Genomic DNA, 18,001 nt, shown 5'->3' on the forward strand with positions numbered 1-18,001 from the left:
CCCTGCAAAATGGGCCAGGCTTACCACCTCACCACACCCAACATTTTTTTCTAAAACAGGTGGGTCTCCATTTGCAGAGAACCAGAAACATGCCACTTTCAAGCCGCCACACCATCACATTTTTTTCTGCGGAATAAATAGGCAGCGAAACCTCCTTCACAACGAGATAGAATTCACGATACAAATCCATCAATGGCTTCATCTGCAATTGCACCAACCTCTACAACTTTCATCAATAAGGTACACTCATCAACATCTTACCAATTCTTTCATTTTCCCCACACTTTCCCTGGAAAATCTCGCTGACCCATTTCTAATTTATTTAGTTTTCAATATATTTTTTTTCCTTTGCTGGGTTCAGAAAGATGTGGGTCTCTCTGCTTTTTCATCCCAACCCTCCTTTGGTATTCAGAATTCCAGGAGAAGAGTTTCCCGGAAAATTGTTTCTGTTATGGCACCACAGCAATCAGAGCGCAAGCCCTCCGCCACTGGTTCAGTAGGATTTCTTTCCTTTTGCTATTAAATTGATTTATTTCCTGCGAGGGTCTGAAAATTTGGTGGATTTTGATGGTGGTTTTTTTTTTTCTTGCTTTGATTCTGTTTAGGTCAAGACTGCAATGACGATGACCGAGAAGATATTGGCTAGGGCTTCTGAGAAACCCCAGTTGAGCCCAGGTGATAATGTTTGGGTCAATGTTGATATCTTGATGACCCATGATGTTTGTGGCCCTGGCTCGTTTGGAATTTTCAAAAAGGAGTTTGGAAAGAACGCAAAGGTATATTTAAACATGACCTTTATATTTTGATTTCCTAACTCAATTAAGTGCTTGATATTAAAATCAAGTAATTCCAAGGGGATATTACAATGACAAGGCTCTCACTTCACAATCTTGGAGATTGGAAATTCAGAATCTTTCAGTTATTGTTTGGATGAGGAATTTCCTCTCTAGTGGTGAACTATGGGGGCGTTATAAGAGCCCGGGCACCATCACCATTAACAAAAAAGGAAAAAAGAAGAAGAAAATCGAGTATTGGGAGGCATTTGGAAGATACATGAAGTAGAATTACGTAGTTTTATTGAATACTCAAGTTGTGATGAACAAGGATGCATCGGCATAATCATATAATGAAAATATATTTGAGGTTTCCATTGAAATCCTTAAGTACCCTTTTATCAAATAAGACGATATTGTCAACTTTTAAAAAGCTTACTGGTATCGATTACAATGATTAGTTAAAAATGATAAACTGAGACAATATCTGTCGAAGTGTCGAACTGAAAGCATTCATTGAACTTAAGCTAATTGTACTCGAATTAATCATCCAATCATTATGGAACTTTACGTTAGTTGAGTCCACGACCTCCATTCAACTCTCCGAGGCTTAAAAGTTGAGTCCTCAATCACCTTGAAGATGAAATTAGTGGTTTGAGTTTATTAATTATTAAATCCATCATATTCTCATCATAAAGGAAGTGAATTGGCTATATACTTATAAGTTACAAGTACAGCATATTTTTTTTTTCATTTGCAAGAAACTCACACACCCACTTTGCTCCTTTGGAGACTTGAACCCTCACCATCCACTTTGAGAGGTAGAGGAGATACCACTGGGCCACAAGGCCCTTGGTTACAAGTACAACATATTGTCACACAAACACTTAAATTCAGTGATTTCTTTTTATTATCACGTTATTGTTATTTATTTTATTTGGAATGAGATGTTATTTTTCATTTTTATGTCATTTTCTTTGATATCACATCCATACTAGGTTTGCCTTGAGTTTTAGAACTTATGCAGTTCCTAATTGATGACATTTTTCTTCTCCTTTTTTGTCATTTTTCTTTTCCCTCACTCTTCTTAAAAAAGAATCAAAGAAAAATCATGTCTAATTTTTACGCTTCCTTTCTCTTCAACGTTGCAGGTTTGGGACCGTGAAAAGATTGTAATTATACCTGACCACTATATATTCACAAGTGACGATAGAGCAAATCGTAATGTGGATATATTAAGGGAGTTCTGCACTGAACAAAATATTAAGTACTTCTATGATATTAAGGATCTTGGGAATTTCAAGGTATAGGTTTCCAGTCTTTCAAGATGCTTTTTGAGATGCCAACTGTGAATATATCTTGCTAAACTGGTTATTGTCTTTTCCATAACTCAGATTATAAAGGCTAAATATGTCTTTATAAATGGAAAATAAAATTCACTTAATGACTCTACAGGCTAACCCAGATTATAAAGGTGTATGCCATGTTGCTCTTGCCCAAGAAGGTCATTGCAGACCTGGAGAGGTGCTCTGTCTCTCTCTCTCTGTATCAATGTTCGAATTATTAATACTTACGAACATTTCTTGATTATTAAAACTTAGGAACATTTTTACACTTTCATGTCTATATTAACTGTCGATCCCTTGGAAATTATTGCCTTCAGGTCCTTCTAGGTACAGACTCCCATACATGTACTGCAGGAGCATTTGGTCAGTTTGCTACTGGGATTGGAAATACAGATGCAGGCTTTGTGTTGGGGACTGGAAAGCTTTTGCTTAAGGTTTGCATATATTCCTTTTCTTATGATATTTAAATTAAGCGATTATGTGACATTTTCTTTTTGTTCAGTGAATCATATGTGGATTGAATTACTCAAATTCATGCTTTGGTTTTCCCTCTTACTTTGTGATTCAGTGAAATAATTATAATAATTATTTTTGTTCATTTGGTGCTTTAGTATAATATTTCTTCATGTTTTTAACTTTAGTCTTCCAGTTATTAACATTCTTAATCTACAATTTAATTTGCTAAGATTATCATATTGTTCTCCTGCTAGAACCTAAAGTTGACATTCTTTGCGGTTTTTATACTCCTTTATTGCATGCAAGATGTCTGAGAATAATTTCTGAGTTTCCTTAGATCTTCTTTTGCTGCTTTGAAGTTCTGAATTTCAACATATTATGGATTCATGTGTCATAGTATTCTAGCTTTCACTATTCTGGCAGTGTGAGTTAACCATTTGAATGCCCACGATATGGAGTTTTTAATGGAGAGAATGTTTCTTATCTGGCCACAAGTCTCTTATGAATCCAAAATTACAATTGCACATTTGTGGTATTGCCTTTTTTAAGTCTCAAGAATTTATTTTAGTCTTTAAATCGCATACACAAAGATATTTGTAGACAGAACTAGAATTACTACTGTAAAGACTTCGCTGCTTTATAAATGCTTTGACAATTTTCAATTAGCTTTGTGTGGTTACCAAATCATGTCAAGGGTATTTGTTTATCTGTTAGTATTTAGACACTGTTTAATCCTCTGTTACTGCTTGCTTTTAATGCCTTTAATCTCCTCACATCTTTAAACTTCAGGTGCCTCCAACTTTGAGATTTGTAATGGATGGTGAAATGCCTGATTATTTGCTCGCTAAGGATTTGATTTTGCAAGTAAGTTTGCCTGGGTGTTGAGGCATTTGCTTCCTTGCGTGGGCATAATTCGTTCTCTTAAAGAAATGTTACATCTATAAGATCTGCAAAATAGGTTTATGTTTATTTTTTATTTTAATCATTGTGGATCTTTAATTTTCAGTGATTCACTCTATGATTTTGGCATTGCAGATTATTGGTGAAATATCTGTGTCTGGTGCAACATATAAATCAATGGAGTTTGTTGGAACTACTGTTGAAAGTTTAACAGTAAGTACATGATCTCCCAATGCAAGTATCTAACATATTTCTGTTTGAGTTACTTAAACACACTGCACTGGAACATGTTATAAGTTCTACTATTTTGCATTGAAAAGATGGAGGAAAGGATGACTCTGTGCAACATGGTTGTTGAAGCTGGGGGGAAGAATGGTGTTGTCCCAGCTGATGGTACTACATATAAGTACCTTGAGGTTAGTGCTACCATCATCAAATCCGTTTTAACTCTTTCCTTGTGTTCCTGCTTTTATGCAACTATATTGTCCACCTAGGGCTTCTTTCTTGTTTGTGTACTCCTACAAAGGAATGGAGTTCTTCTATGTGCTCATTATGAAACTAAATTGCCTGAACCAATATTTACGAATTTATTCTTTCTTTTGCTCAGGATAAGACGTCTATGCCCTATGAACCAGTTTATAGTGACGAGAAAGCAAGGTAATTGAGAGTTGGATCCCGTATTTTTTTCCCCCTGGCAATGTACACCCACAATGCTCTTGGGAATACTTGAACCTCTTACCTTTCACTTTGAAAGGAGAAAAGATACCAAAAGGCTACAGGCCTTGACAGTTGGATCCTTCATCTACTGCTAGAACCTCCTCCTCCTCTTCTATATATTTGTTGGGAGAACATAAGTACATTACTTAACGTGATCTTTGGACACCCCAAAGAAGTATGATTAGTTTCTTCTTTTCATTGCGTTTGATGGCAAAAATCAATACTTCAACATGATCCATTCAGAATTGGAGCATCAGCAAAAATTATAGTTTAATCAAATACTTCATCCTTGTGAACAACTTTACAATTTTTTAATTGTTAATGTTGGTGTGAGGATTCTACCTTTTGATTTAAATTCTCTAATTTGCTTGGGTGAACTTGTGCATACTTATATGTTCCCAATGTCTGATTATATATATATATATTTGTGTTCAGGCTTCTTGTAATGTTTATTTTAGGAATTTTATAACTATAAATATAGTTCTGGTCTTATTTTTTAGGACCCTAAAATCCTCGATCCGATCCTAATGGGTCCCCCCCATCAATCCATTGTAGCATCCCAATCCTAATAACCTTGCTTTGTGGTCATATATAAAACATTACCAATTTCTATTCTGTAGAAATTCATATGCTGGACTTTCCAGATTTCCGTCTTCACTGATTTATGCATGAAAATCTAAGGTTCCAACTATTGAAACTCTTTGCTGTCTGCTCCGAATATTTTAGTTGGGCAAACAAGTCCATATTGTCAAGGTTGGATACCTGTTGCTCAAAAAGTTGTAGTTGACTCCTTTTAATATTTTAAGAAATCTGTATTTATCCTGTAGTTCCTTTTTCGTTTTTTCTTTTATTCCCCTTGTCTGAGAAAAGAGTGGTTTTTGATCATGACTCTGTTTTCCATTGGTGAATATCTGATTCAATGATACTTCTTTCATCATTTGAAAGACGTGTTTATGAGCTCAAGTCTTTAATTCTGTATTAAATGATGAACCATGAAGGAGAAAAGGAAGAACAATATGGAGGTTTTTTTTTCCTACCTTTTTTTTTATTATTATTTGAGTGGATTATATTATTTATTTATTTAATATTATGATGACAACAAACCCTCTTGGACACCATGTACCAATGCAATGCATGGTTCTTTTTTCTTTCGTTTAAATGCCTATTGATGTTCGAAAAGTATGTAATTTGTTTTAACACATATTTTCGGAACATCAAATAAAATGTGAGAATTGTAGCCAAAAAGTTAATTTGAAGATTGCAGCCAAAAAATAAAGCTAACACAATTATAAAAATACATCAAATAATTTGGGAATGCAAATTCTTATTATATTAAAAAGATTGATTTGGTTGGAAATTCAGCTGAAAATCTCGGTTTCACACTGAAATGCAATGTCTGCTTCTCATGACATTGTGGTTTACGGCTAAATGAAATCTTTTCAACGATACTATGGTCATGTTTCATGTTTAGACTTGGTTTATTTTCAATTTTGGCACGGTAAAAATATTCAGTTGAAAAACTTATATTAGGTGTGATTCAAAATTGTTAAAAAAAAAAAAAAGAAAAGAAAAGAAAAGAAAGAGAGAGAGAGAGAGAGAGAGTAATTATGTAAACTAGGAAAGATTATTGATGTTTCATATGTATAGGTGATGGTATTGGAAGAAAAAATTATATCTATGTATTATGTTCCTTCAAGATCTGTGTTAAATATTGATTTCTTCCATTGTTATCTTTAAGATGTAATTTATACTGATATGCTTACTTTGATTTCTTTTAGATTTCTCTCGGAGTACAGATTTGATATCTCAAAACTGGAGCCAGTGGTGGCAAAAGTGAGTTGCATTGTAACTTAACCACTGTTTCATTTGTGAAAGAAGATGAAAAAGGAAAAGGAAAATGCTATATAAAGGAAGCTATATTTGAACATTTCCCTTGATCTCCCTCATTCATGTTGAGAACTAAATGTATCCTAAGTAATATAATTCTGTCTTATGAAATACTCTCTCTGTAGAAGAACAGAGTAATTTATTACATGATAAGTATTTTGTCCATGTTTTAAATGATCGAAAGAGTTTTAGCATTATCTTTTTCTTAGTGAGTAGTATATTCCATGTTTTGCAGCCTCATTCTCCTGATAATCGTGCTTTAGCGAGAGAATGCAAAGACGTGAAAATCGACAGGGTGTATATTGGATCTTGTACTGGTGGGAAAACTGAGGATTTTCTAGCTGCAGCCAAAGTTTTTCTAGCTTCCGTAAGACACAATATCTCTATTGTTTATTTATCCTTTTCATCGGAGTTTTGATTGTTTGATGCTGACAGAATTAACATCTGAACACGACTATTCTTCTTTAACACACATACTTTCTTGGGTTGGAATTCAGTTATATTTGATTATTTTAAGAGAGAAATTCCCAGCTGCATATCAGGGAAGCATTTGGTAAAACCTACATGTCTGATAATAAACAGTAGTGCACTATGCCGAATTTGCACATATTATTTCATGTTTTATTGTATAGAAGTGGAGGAGTGGTGGAATGGGTACAGACCTTATCTTTAGCAACTATCAGTGGGACCAACACTGCACCATAGCAATTTATTTTTGTTTTTTCACACTACTACATTTTTTTCAGTAGTATTATTAGTATATATGGACGCTATAACCTGCTTCAAATGTAAGTGTATTGTGTGCATTGTGACTAGGAATTATTTATATTTTATGGTAATCCATATGATTCTTTGATGGTTCCTTTCTTGGAAAGGCATGTGGGAATTCACCTTTTAGTGTGTGTCCCCATCTGATCCAGTTTGATACTACTCAATGCACACCATCCCTTTCGGGGATATAAAGGTTTTATCTCTGATTGCTTATTTACTTGCGTTTCTGAGAAGTATGGAACCTAGACACCAAATAATATTTAGAGGCATGTGATATTCTTATTCCTGTTGAGCTAAAAATTTTATCTTTTTATATGCAGGGCAAAAAGGTCAAAGTTCCCACATTCCTTGTCCCTGCTACCCAAAAGGTTAATAATGTTTTAGTGCTGAAGTTGTAACATTTATGCAATAGGAATACAAAAAATAGTTTATTAATGGTCAAGAAAATAACGAAGAATTCATATGTTGAATTTTTTAGGTGTGGATGGACATATATAGCCTTCCAGTTCCAGGATCTGGTGGCAAGACTTGCTCCCAAATATTTGAAGAAGCTGGTTGTGATACACCTGCAAGTCCTAGTTGTGGTGCTTGTTTGGGTGGTCCTAGAGACACTTATGCACGATTGAATGAACCTCAGGCAAGTCAATTCTTTTTCTTATTCGTTTTTTGTTATTGGATCCCAGATTAATTGGTGAACTAAGGATATCATAAAACTGTGAGCTGGATTATATGACTAGTTAGCGTCGTAGCTTCAATATCTGTGACAGAAAGTCTTTGAGGCCAATCTGTATGAGCCAATATATAGAAAGGATGAGATTATAGCCACTGCATGTCTTGAGAGTGCATTAGTGAGCTGTTGCAAGGTCTCGGGAAACGGTGCCTCTTTTCACTGGCTCTTGGGCTGTAATCAAGCTGTTCAATCCACTTTGCTTTTTATAAACTTTTCCTTGAGTCATTATATATATATTGCTTTACATTGCAGTAGGATAGTTATTTAATAAATAGGCTGTTTGGTACTTGGAAAAAATTAATCCTGGAGTGGTATCGTGTTCCCACGTCATTTTCTACTTTCACTAATGAAAATATTGGTACATTGGCAACGACGATTTATTTTCTTCCTAACAAGCAGAAGACTCCACTTTCTTTGCTGATAAAGAAACAGCATGTTTAGACTCAATAACTGCCTGTGGCTATAACAAGTTGAGGCTATTTCTGGCCCAAAGTTTTCTTCTTTTATCCGTTTATATTGATAGATATGAACTTGTAAGGCAAATGGATGATGTCTCCATTATATTATAGGATATTTACTAGTCTTGTGAATGGCTTGGCTTATAACTGCAGGTCTGTGTCTCAACAACTAATAGGAACTTCCCTGGTCGAATGGGGCACAGAGAAGGCCAGATTTATTTAGCTTCACCATACACAGCAGCAGCATCTGCTTTGACTGGTTTTGTGACGGATCCCAGAGAGTTTCTGCAGTAGGCCATTGATCACGACACGTTATGATATCTGTGTATTGTGTACTGCTTGAACTTTAATCGAGGCGCTGTATGAAAACATATTAGGTTCTGTATCTTATATCTTTTCCTTTTTGTATGCTATGATTGTTTAAATATCTGCCCGTTGAGATAGTTCTTTGAGAGTATTATAATTTAATCCGAGTAATCAAGGCAATGAACATATTAGAGATGTAACGGTATGCTGTAATATTGAAGTGAGAATGCTTATATAATAAATTGCTCAAGGCATGGGTTGTTACCTGTAGGTTTTACCCTCTTCGTTGAATGGCTATCGGTACTTCTTTTTTAAATGCAAAGAGTAGGTAACAAAAAGAAAGGATGTGAGGAAATAACAGAGGAATGTGCCGAATTAGTTCCGGAATCTTAAAATATGTCTGCGTAACCCTAAAAATCAGAATGTTTGCTACATCAAAAACTACTAGTTCAAACGCAGGTCTGCTGCTTGGAACTTTTCTAGCCCTAACGTGAAAAATGCTTTAGTTGGTGAAAATGCCACTTTCTTGATACTACTACTTTGCCTTTCCCAGACTGAGTGGTAAAGGGTTCTGTAATTGTCATTGATTTATGCTTTTAGTCTTGGTGGAATGTTACATTTTGTTGTGCAAGGAAGCAGCTTCTCAAAGTGAAGATTTCTACTAAATTGCCAATAAACTTGTGTTGTTGCTTATGATTGTTATGCTAAAGCTGTAAAAGATATAAAACCACACTTCAATATGTCACTTCCAAAGAAGAAAAATGATTTGGTTGAACTGTAACAACACATGCCCTTTTTGGAAGTGGAGGCCATTTTTAGTGTCCGAAAAAGAGAAATATTTTGTTGATTGTATTTGTTCAAGCATGGTGATTTTGGTTGTTCCTTTTTTGTTGCAAAGAGATTTGTAGGCCAATGACAATCATTGTACCTAAGCTGTGTGCCACACACAAGCTGATGGGTCCTTTCGGGCATAAAAGAACAAGAAGATGGTCACCAAACAAAATATCTTGCAGATACCAACTTAAGTGGCTAAAATTACCCGCACAAAACATAATGAAGGGACCTTTTGGCAATGGAAAAAAAAAAAACAAAGCAAAATATGTTGCAGAGAAATGTACCAACTTAAGCGGCTAAAATTACCTGCACAAAACATAATGAAGGGACCTTTTGGCAATGGCAAAAAAAAAAGAAAAAAACTAACTTGTCAACAACCAAGATCACATCACAGCAAAATAAGGACAAAATCTCCTATATAAGAGGACTTGGAAACTCTTCTGGGCGTCATCCCAATGCAATACCCACGCAACAACAATATAAATATCGCGTAAATGATGCAATACACATGCAACATATTACATCAAGTTGCAACGTTATACCACCACCTTTTAATTGAGAATTCAACACCTTTACATAATTATTACGTTATTGATTTAAAGGATTTAAAGTTGTTGCATCGTTGATTTAACCGGAATGATTTAAGACCTAAAATTGAACAGGAGAAAATTCTGATCCCATATGAAATTGCAGGAAATAAAAAGAACAAAGTGGCAAGAGCATGCACTTAGATATCATGGACCATCAATCAACAAACCCAACCATTCAAATAAGCAGGATCAATTGATTTATAATTGGTCCACACTGTACCATCCACATTATTAAGCTTACTTCAAAGGTGGACACAATTGTGACCCTTCTTTTACCTTGCCCCATATTATGGTATTGGCTTAAAACAAATGAAAAGTGACATGATGCTATTTGAGCTTTCCAGTTGTTGGGCTCTAACTGCAATCACTAGTGTGTTCCAGTTGTTGGCTGCTTCTAATCATGTGTTTCTTCTTCAATAACCTGAATATTTTGATTACTACACATTAAAAAAGAACCTACATTTTCACTACTCTTCCCTATTTTTTATATAAAGGCCTCACAAGAACAACATGCCATTTAAAACTGCAAAAATATTATATAATCGAAAAATAAAAAGATTTCATCAAAAGATATATTAATAATGGTCAGAAAAACTTAGAACAACAAACTCAAAAGAATCTTATGTTAATCCTATACTTGAGATAGGATCTATCTAAATATTCCAAGTCAAAAAATAAATAAACACCATAAAAATCTCTCAGATATCATATAAGAACATGACCAACAACTAGCAGGTGAAATGAAAAATGAACACAAACAACCAACAGAATAAAGAATAACAGAAACTTCTGTTTCATCAACAACACAAAAGAGGAGGAAAAAAAACTAAAAAAAACACAAAACAAGAGAAGCACTCGACTACGACAAACTTAGAACACTAGATTTAGAGCATTCCCATATTTACAGTATGAGAAAGTAGCATTCAGCAAAGTATGCAGTGTGTGTGGCACTAAAGGAAGAGAGACTAAAAACTACATGGGATACGACTACAGGAAGGAATAAAAAAAGTGTGAGAACCGAAGAGAAAAAAAGAAGGCGGCATTGGGAAATCATTCTTGGCAAAAAATGCTTCGACTCTCCATCTTCTTTACTTCTATTCAATTTTTCCTTTTCAAACTGTGGATTTTCTTCTTCTTAATTGAGATTAATAGAAAGCGGCATTAATGATGCTGAATGGGCTTTCTTTTTTGTCTCTCATTTCTTTCTTGGAATCTTGGAGCTGTTGGATAAAACAATGACTTGACTTAGAATGAGGAGAAAGCAAAGCAAGCAGAAAGCCAGAAAGCTAGATAAAATAATGTTTGAATACGAACTCATACGTACCAAGTCCATTAGCCTCAGAGGTCCTCATGATCCTAAGCCTTTTCACAGTGCCGAGAAACATCCTAATGAACAAAGAAATAGAGAGACATACTGTAAGCATTAGAATAATTAGCAATAGAGACTCCAAAATTATTATTTCTATTTTTTTCCCAGTTATGCAGGTATTCATCGCGGGTTGGAGTTATTTGGTATTAAGAATCCAAGCATAGTGTTTGTTGATCAAAATACCATACCATAAAGTACGTTAATTGCAAGCAAAGCAGCAAGTAGTTCTGTTACATGATCATGCCTCAATATGTCAACTATTTTTATGTTAAATTATTTTAAATCCACCAAAAGAGTATAACAATTGCCTAGCACATAGCCTCTGATGCATTTGCTCATTTATCTCACAAACCAAAACAACATTTTTTATAGGCTGATTATATTTACACTACCTATGGTTAGTTAAATTTGTATCCATTTCATGCCTTTCTTTTTAGAGAGGTTTTACGCTAACTCATAGTATAAATATGTATTACTGAGTATAATAAGGTGCATACCCCCACGGAACATCTCCTACGAGCATCCAGTCTCCTTCTTTATCTTCATAAGTGAGCACAAACTCAGACGATCCATCGAGAAGCTTAGAGGGTTCTGTTGCTTGTTCCTTCTCTCCACCAGACCCTAATGACAAAAGCCCAATTTCACTATCATAAAATAATATAAGCAACAACTACACAACTTATTTCACTACAGATAAGATGAACTAAATAGAAAAATCATTTGTTTTCTCATTGCTAATGAAACTAGCCAAACAGGGCATGTTGCTTACGAAGAGAACCAATTGTTGTGGTGGGTTTGAAGAACATTTCCTCTAGAGTTTGGGCTAATGTCTCATAGCAAGAATGAGCATTCAAATCCACCTTCCTTCCTATCGCGATTCCGTCCATATTCACCTTCACAAACCCAAGGTGTCCTTTTTCCTTCATAGTAGTATGGCCTTTGCCGTTTCCATGGTTGATTTTCTTCTTTGAAACATCCTTAGTTTTTTCGTTCCCGCCCTCTCCCCTATTTTCTTCAGCATTTGGAGTCTTTGCTTGGTTAACCAAGCTGTTCATTCTGTAAGCCCCTATAGGTGGCCATCCCACAACCTGGCTGCTCACAGAAAGAACCAATATAGCATTAAATAAGCCAATCCATCATAGAGAAACACACATACACAAGCATATGTATGTATGACTCTTTATGTGTGTGTGTGTGTGGAAGAATAGCGATACAGAGTATGCAGAACTCAATCTACCAACAATCCAACAATTAGTGGAACAAACATACAACAACAACAACAACAACAACCAAGCCTTTTTCCCAACTAATTGGAGTCTACATGAATCCTATGTTTCAATTTCACTCTATTTCGCTCTATTTAAGGCCATAGCCTCAGGCAATTAGTGGAACAAATTAAACACTAAAAGAAAAATACAGGAACTAATAACAAACACACAGACTGAGCTATCTAAGAAACAAGGGCTAATTTATTTATTACATAGAATGTTAAAGAATTAAGATAATTAAGAGGGGAAAAAAAAACCAACCAACAAACAAAAAATGGATATAATTTTTTTTTTTTTTCTCTTTATTTTGTTTTTTATTTTTTGGTTGGGTGTAAAAGATGATATCTTAATGATGCAAATAGAATGAAATACTGCAAAAGAGAAAAGCCGAATAGAAGTAGATCAAGCAATAAGCATAGAACCATAGCAAACTTCTGATATGACCATCAAAAAATAAAAAAATAAAAAAATTGAATAAGAAGGAAATCAGAAACTATTTAGGACACAAATCCATAATGATTCATATCAAAAAATAAATAAACTCATAAATAAAAGACAGGTAACAAGAGAAAGACAAAGCAAACAAGAAAAATTGATGAACTAAGGATTCCCATAAAAAAAAAAAATAATAATAATAATAAATACACCCCAATATGATCCAATTAAATACGAAAACTCATGAAAAAAAAAAAAAAAAATCTTTATATAACCATCAAAATAGACTGAACTAAATCAGGAACAAATTAGACAAAAGGATGACTATGTAAGAAAGAAACAGATTGCATGTTGTTTCTATGTAAGAAAGAAAGAGAAAAAACCCAACCTGACAGAAGCAGAAGCAGAAGCAGAAGCAGATCCAACCTCTGGAGAGGAAACAGAGTCAGCATTTCTCTTTGTCCCAGAAACAGCAACACTAGCAGAAGCATTAGCATTAGCATTAGGTCTTGGTGATGAAAAGGCAGTGGGAAAGTCTTTGGCTGTCAATATCCTACCATACTCACCCCATGGATGAGACCCCTTATTATTAGACTTCACACCACCACCACCACCTCCACCACCACCACCACCACCGATGCTCAGCCCCAGACCCAACTCAAGCTCAGCCTCTTTTGGGTATGAGGACGACATACCCACATAGTCTACTTTGTCTTCACTACCACCACCACCACCAGTACCAAGTAAGCCTAAAGTTGTTTCCATGAGAACATACACAATACAAGAGATGGAAGCTTCAATTAAAAGGGTTTAGCAGAGCTCAAGAAAAAGGTAGTATATAGGAATAGGAGAGAGAAACAAACAGAGTAGTAGTAGTACTAGTAATGTTTGTTTGAGAAGCGAAAAGCAGGGAGGAAGGAGGGAAGGAAAAGGGGAAGTTGGTGGTGGAAGGAGTGATGGTCATGGGACCCACATGTCTCCTAGTGCACCCAGCACTCTACTCTACTCCTACTCTGTTTCTCCACTTTTTACCCATCTCAATTTCTCGCCTATTTTCTTTGCTTTTGCTTCATGTCGTCTCTATAGAGTATCTATATACATTGTATATATGTGTGTGTCATTGTGTGTTTTCCTCGAACATATAAAAGGAGTCTGAAAATTGCAGAGACATGAAACAGTGTGTCCAAATGCTTCACTTGTTTGGAACACATGACATTTATTTTTAGATTACGTGACAATGATGGCAACATTACACGTTTTACTGATTTTTTCAATACAGTTAATTGGGACATTCTTCCTCAAAATTTGAAGGGCATAAGAAATGTTGTTTGCTAGTGTTCAGTCTCTTCTATCTAAACATTCTCGATAATAGACTTTAGTACTGGTACATGAATGCCTAGAATCGATGAAATATACCGTAAGCACTGTTTTTATATCAACATTAACATCATCATTCTTATTTTAATATCATGTAAATGGATAGTTATATGAATTTTCTCTCATTCAATCTTTTCTATTATGTTTTATTTCACCTACTATATTCAAAATTTTAAAGTTACTTTTAATAACTTTATTTTACGTTATTTTTATTTTTTCCAACCCCTTACCTTCTATTACAAATAATCTTCCACATTTGACTATTTGAAATATAGAGATCAAAACCATCTAAGTTTACTTTGTCTAATCTTTTCTCCAATGGGTGTCGCACATAATTTCTCGCTCACACTTTTATTAGTAATCCCCATCTTTTCTAATAATCTATCTTTAACATTCTCCTTTCAGCTAGCAACAGAAGGTATTTTTTTTTTTATTTTTTTATTTTTTTTTATTTTAAGAATTCAACATATAAAAAATTTCTTTTAGCCTACGTATAACTCTTTTGTCACATAATATCCCACTATCTTGTCTCTATTTTTTTTTTTTTTTTTTCAATTCAATTTTATTTATTATATCACTAACTATCTCTCTGTCATTTTGTCCCATCAATCCTAAATTGGTTGTTTTTGAATAATTTTTTGCTTTGCTTACATTAACATGCACTCCTAAAAAAATGAATTACTATTTTCTTTCTCAACTTATATAAGAAGCAACTATTTTCTCTTTTGTTACCCATTATTTTCATAAAATTAAAGAAAAAAAATAAAATAAAAACACACACACACTAAGGATTGTGATTAACCATCACAATCCCCAATAATCTTCACATTTATGTATTCACCAATGGCATGCCACTTCATCACCCCCACAAGTGACCAACTGCGGTGAATTAACCCAATGTGGATTCTCTAGGAAAACAATATCTTACTTTCTAATCTGAAAACTTATAAAGCTAAGCCGACCAATATATGCTAATTGTAACCATAAATCAAGACCACAAACCGAATAGTAACTCCAATTATAACTACTAAAGCAACTTTAATGCATGCACATAAACATAAATAATGTTAAATAATTATGGTAAATAATTATGTCACTGCAAGTTTCTACACCTTAACCCAAATACTTATAATTTTATTCCTCTTTTAAACTTTTTGTCGTCAAATGAGCTACGCTTTTACCATTGATTAAAAATAACATAAGAAATATGATATACGGTTGATAATTTCACTAATTTAACAGTTTAAAACTGCAACTTTACTAGGAATCAGTGAGCGTAAAAGTTAATAAAAATGACGTCATGTTCAACTCACATAATAACAGTGAAAGTTGCTCTGACTGTTAGTTCTGTATCATTATTCATGATATAAATTTAAAAGGATTGAAAGTTCAATAATATATATAATTTTTTTGAAAATGAAATTTGATATAAAATTTCCAACACATGAATCTTGATCCTCTTGTCCTTTCAATTGGGTATCTAGATAATGCACTTAATTAAGCTAAAGAGAGTGCTTAGTTGAAATTAAATAAGAAAGAAAAGGAAGTCACAAAAGCTAATTAAGAATATATTTAATTGTTCAAGAATTTGCTTAGTGATTTATTAAGGCACTACCCTAACACTAAACCTTAGTAAATAGGGTTTGTTACAGAACCCCAAAACCCTAGATGATAATTAATTATAGTATTAATTAAAGAAAAAAAATGTCAGAACCTTCAATATTCAAACCTTTAATCCAAACTTAGGTGTCCATGCTTTAGCAAAAAAGCAAAGGTTAAAGGTCCAAAGTTTGTGTTTTTTAACCAGGAAAAGAGTATTCTAATTTTACTTCTCTCTTTCTTTGAATGTGGTGTCCTCAATTTAGTAGACAATCAGCACAAATCCTTGTTTTAGAAAGCAGAGACCCAAACAGATGCCTCACCAGTGGCCTGTGGACCTATCAATAAAGGTGTTAAAAATATACTAGCAAGAAAAAGCATTTGATACTAAGAATATATATAATACTATATATGTACCATGTACTTATAGTTGTCAAGTGTCCAATTAAGGGATCACAACAACTAAACAAATTGTTCCCCAAAAAATAAAAATATAAAAAAAAAGAAAGAAAAAAAAAATGAACAAATTATTCCACAAGAATATAATCTTTGATATAGATTGTTCTGTGAATGAAGGGAATAGAGAATCATGGCATTATATATATATATATATATATATATATATATATAGCATTTAAATGTGGTGTATTGTCTAATTATATTGCTTCATGAAAAGTAGTAGACTAAAAAATAATTATGTTATACTTTTAGCTGTTAAGGTTTAAGTTAATGAATGATGGTGTTGCTGAGTTTTTTTAGGGTATTTTATAATTCACCAATATGCACAAGCATAAAAAAATTTGAACTCCCACCATATATTAGAGTATTTTTGCATGTTCTCTTTGTTAATAAGAAATATAATCCAATGAAATGTATAAAAATTGCCTAAATAAATTAACAAAACGATGTAGTAAAAATTTAAACAAATAAGAAAGAAAAACTAAATTTAATTGAAATTGAAAGTACTAGATGCGGTATACTCAAACAGACTGAATTATTTGTACTTTTTTGTTACTATAAAATATGGTGATATCAAAATATCGCGAGAGAGAAGACGCGAGTTATCGGAGTAATTATCATAGGATTCAAAAAGTAAGAGGCTGTCTCGTCAAGGGACAACTGAACAAAGGTGGGCAAGAAGTCACGTGCCTGCGTCCATTAGCAGAGTGCCACGTTGGCCGACAGGGTGCGCGGCTGACTGGGTCATATGGGGACAGCCTTCATAAAAAAAATGGGTCCTGCGGTTTTAGGACAAACTCTTTTAACAATTTTAATCAAGATAAAATACTAGTACATTTATTTTTATATATGAGTGCTCTGATCGTAATTTGTGTATACATATACACACATATGCATATACATACATACATATATATATATATATATATATATATATTTCATCTACACGAATACACCCATTTGAGAAATTAGTCTACTCTGTTAACTAAGTTAATAAATAATACGGGTTCATAATTTATATATACACCAGAAATGTAAATTCAATGCAAGGTGTTGTATTTTACCACTAAAATTTGTTACATTATTACATTTAGATATAATTAATTTGTTATACAAGGATTACATTTTCACGTCAAATATATTCCTAGTGTTGCACTAGTGATGTAATTGTGATGCATCTTATTGCATTCTTTCATATGACATGCATAAAAAGAGTAACCATACAAAAACAAAATATTTTTGTCCTGTGCCAATGAATAGAGTCTAATAAAAAAGAAAAAAAAGTAATATTAACATTTTTAATAAAAATTCGTTAATATCAAATCTACCCGATAAAATTTATGAAAAAAGATATAATGGTAAAATTTATTAAAATAATTTTTTTCCTTCCTTTTTCAAACATAATTAGTATTTTTTTTTCTTGTACTAATTTTTTTTTTTTGTTTTTCAATGTTCTCAATGGTAACCTAAGGTTAAGTTCATCAAGTCCATATTCTTACTCTAAATATGTACACATATTATCTAAATATATATACACATATTATATAAGTATATATATAGAGGAGGGTACGGAAATAGGCTTTAATAGGCCCACAAAAGGGAAGATTCTAATAATGAGAGAGCTGAAATGTTTGGATACGCAGCATCATTGTGTCTGGCCGCCGCGCTTACCCATTTTTGTTGCCTTTCCTTTTAACACTCACTACTTTCCATTTTATTATTCCAC

At 33.6% G+C, this 18,001-nt stretch overlaps 2 protein-coding genes across 3 annotated transcripts; one reads left to right on the plus strand and one right to left on the minus strand.

The window, feature by feature from the left end:
• Nucleotides 1–81: 81 nt before the first annotated feature.
• Nucleotides 82–8,614, plus strand: LOC132274941 (3-isopropylmalate dehydratase large subunit, chloroplastic-like). Of its 2 annotated transcripts, none has more exons than XM_059776313.1 (15): nucleotides 82–240; nucleotides 362–496; nucleotides 606–776; nucleotides 1,925–2,077; nucleotides 2,229–2,297; nucleotides 2,437–2,553; nucleotides 3,365–3,439; nucleotides 3,611–3,688; nucleotides 3,796–3,891; nucleotides 4,083–4,132; nucleotides 5,971–6,025; nucleotides 6,315–6,446; nucleotides 7,171–7,218; nucleotides 7,329–7,487; nucleotides 8,192–8,614. In XM_059776313.1, exons 1-15 carry the CDS (start codon nucleotides 193–195, stop codon nucleotides 8,330–8,332), a joined length of 1,527 nt encoding a protein of 508 aa, XP_059632296.1. In that variant the 5' UTR covers nucleotides 82–192; the 3' UTR covers nucleotides 8,333–8,614. The 2 variants fall into 2 exon arrangements, with proteins under 2 accessions (XP_059632296.1, XP_059632297.1); XM_059776314.1 differs by having other exon boundaries at nucleotides 413–496.
• A 1,914-nt stretch (nucleotides 8,615–10,528) lies between these two features.
• Nucleotides 10,529–13,740, minus strand: LOC132274944 (auxin-responsive protein IAA13-like). Its single transcript, XM_059776316.1, has 5 exons — nucleotides 13,229–13,740; nucleotides 11,907–12,229; nucleotides 11,635–11,758; nucleotides 11,093–11,154; nucleotides 10,529–10,988 (listed from the first exon to the last, which is right to left on the minus strand). Exons 1-5 carry the CDS (start codon nucleotides 13,603–13,605, stop codon nucleotides 10,930–10,932), a joined length of 945 nt encoding a protein of 314 aa, XP_059632299.1. The 5' UTR covers nucleotides 13,606–13,740; the 3' UTR covers nucleotides 10,529–10,929.
• Between the last annotated feature and the right edge of the window lie 4,261 nt (nucleotides 13,741–18,001).

The sequence above is a fragment of the Cornus florida genome, unplaced genomic scaffold (genome assembly GCF_030987335.1).
Source record: "Cornus florida cultivar Cherokee Brave unplaced genomic scaffold, ASM3098733v1 CherokeeBrave_3.0.0_Hap2_Chr09, whole genome shotgun sequence".
Taxonomy (NCBI): domain Eukaryota; kingdom Viridiplantae; phylum Streptophyta; class Magnoliopsida; order Cornales; family Cornaceae; genus Cornus; species Cornus florida.

Excerpts from the sequence above, each read along its gene's own strand:
- LOC132274941 (XM_059776313.1), top strand. The coding sequence starts at position 193 with ATGGCTTCATCTGCAATTGCACCAACCTCTACAACTTTCATCAATAAG. Across the intron at positions 2,298-2,436 it reads GTCATTGCAGACCTGGAGAG|GTCCTTCTAGGTACAGACTC; the intron begins GTGCTCTGTCTC and ends TATTGCCTTCAG. Across the intron at positions 3,689-3,795 it reads CTACTGTTGAAAGTTTAACA|ATGGAGGAAAGGATGACTCT; the intron begins GTAAGTACATGA and ends TGCATTGAAAAG.
- LOC132274944 (XM_059776316.1), bottom strand. The coding sequence starts at position 13,605 with ATGGAAACAACTTTAGGCTTACTTGGTACTGGTGGTGGTGGTGGTAGT. Across the intron at positions 11,155-11,634 it reads GTAGGAGATGTTCCGTGGGG|GATGTTTCTCGGCACTGTGA; the intron begins GTATGCACCTTA and ends TTTGTTCATTAG. Across the intron at positions 10,989-11,092 it reads CTCTGAGGCTAATGGACTTG|CTCCAAGATTCCAAGAAAGA; the intron begins GTACGTATGAGT and ends TTTATCCAACAG.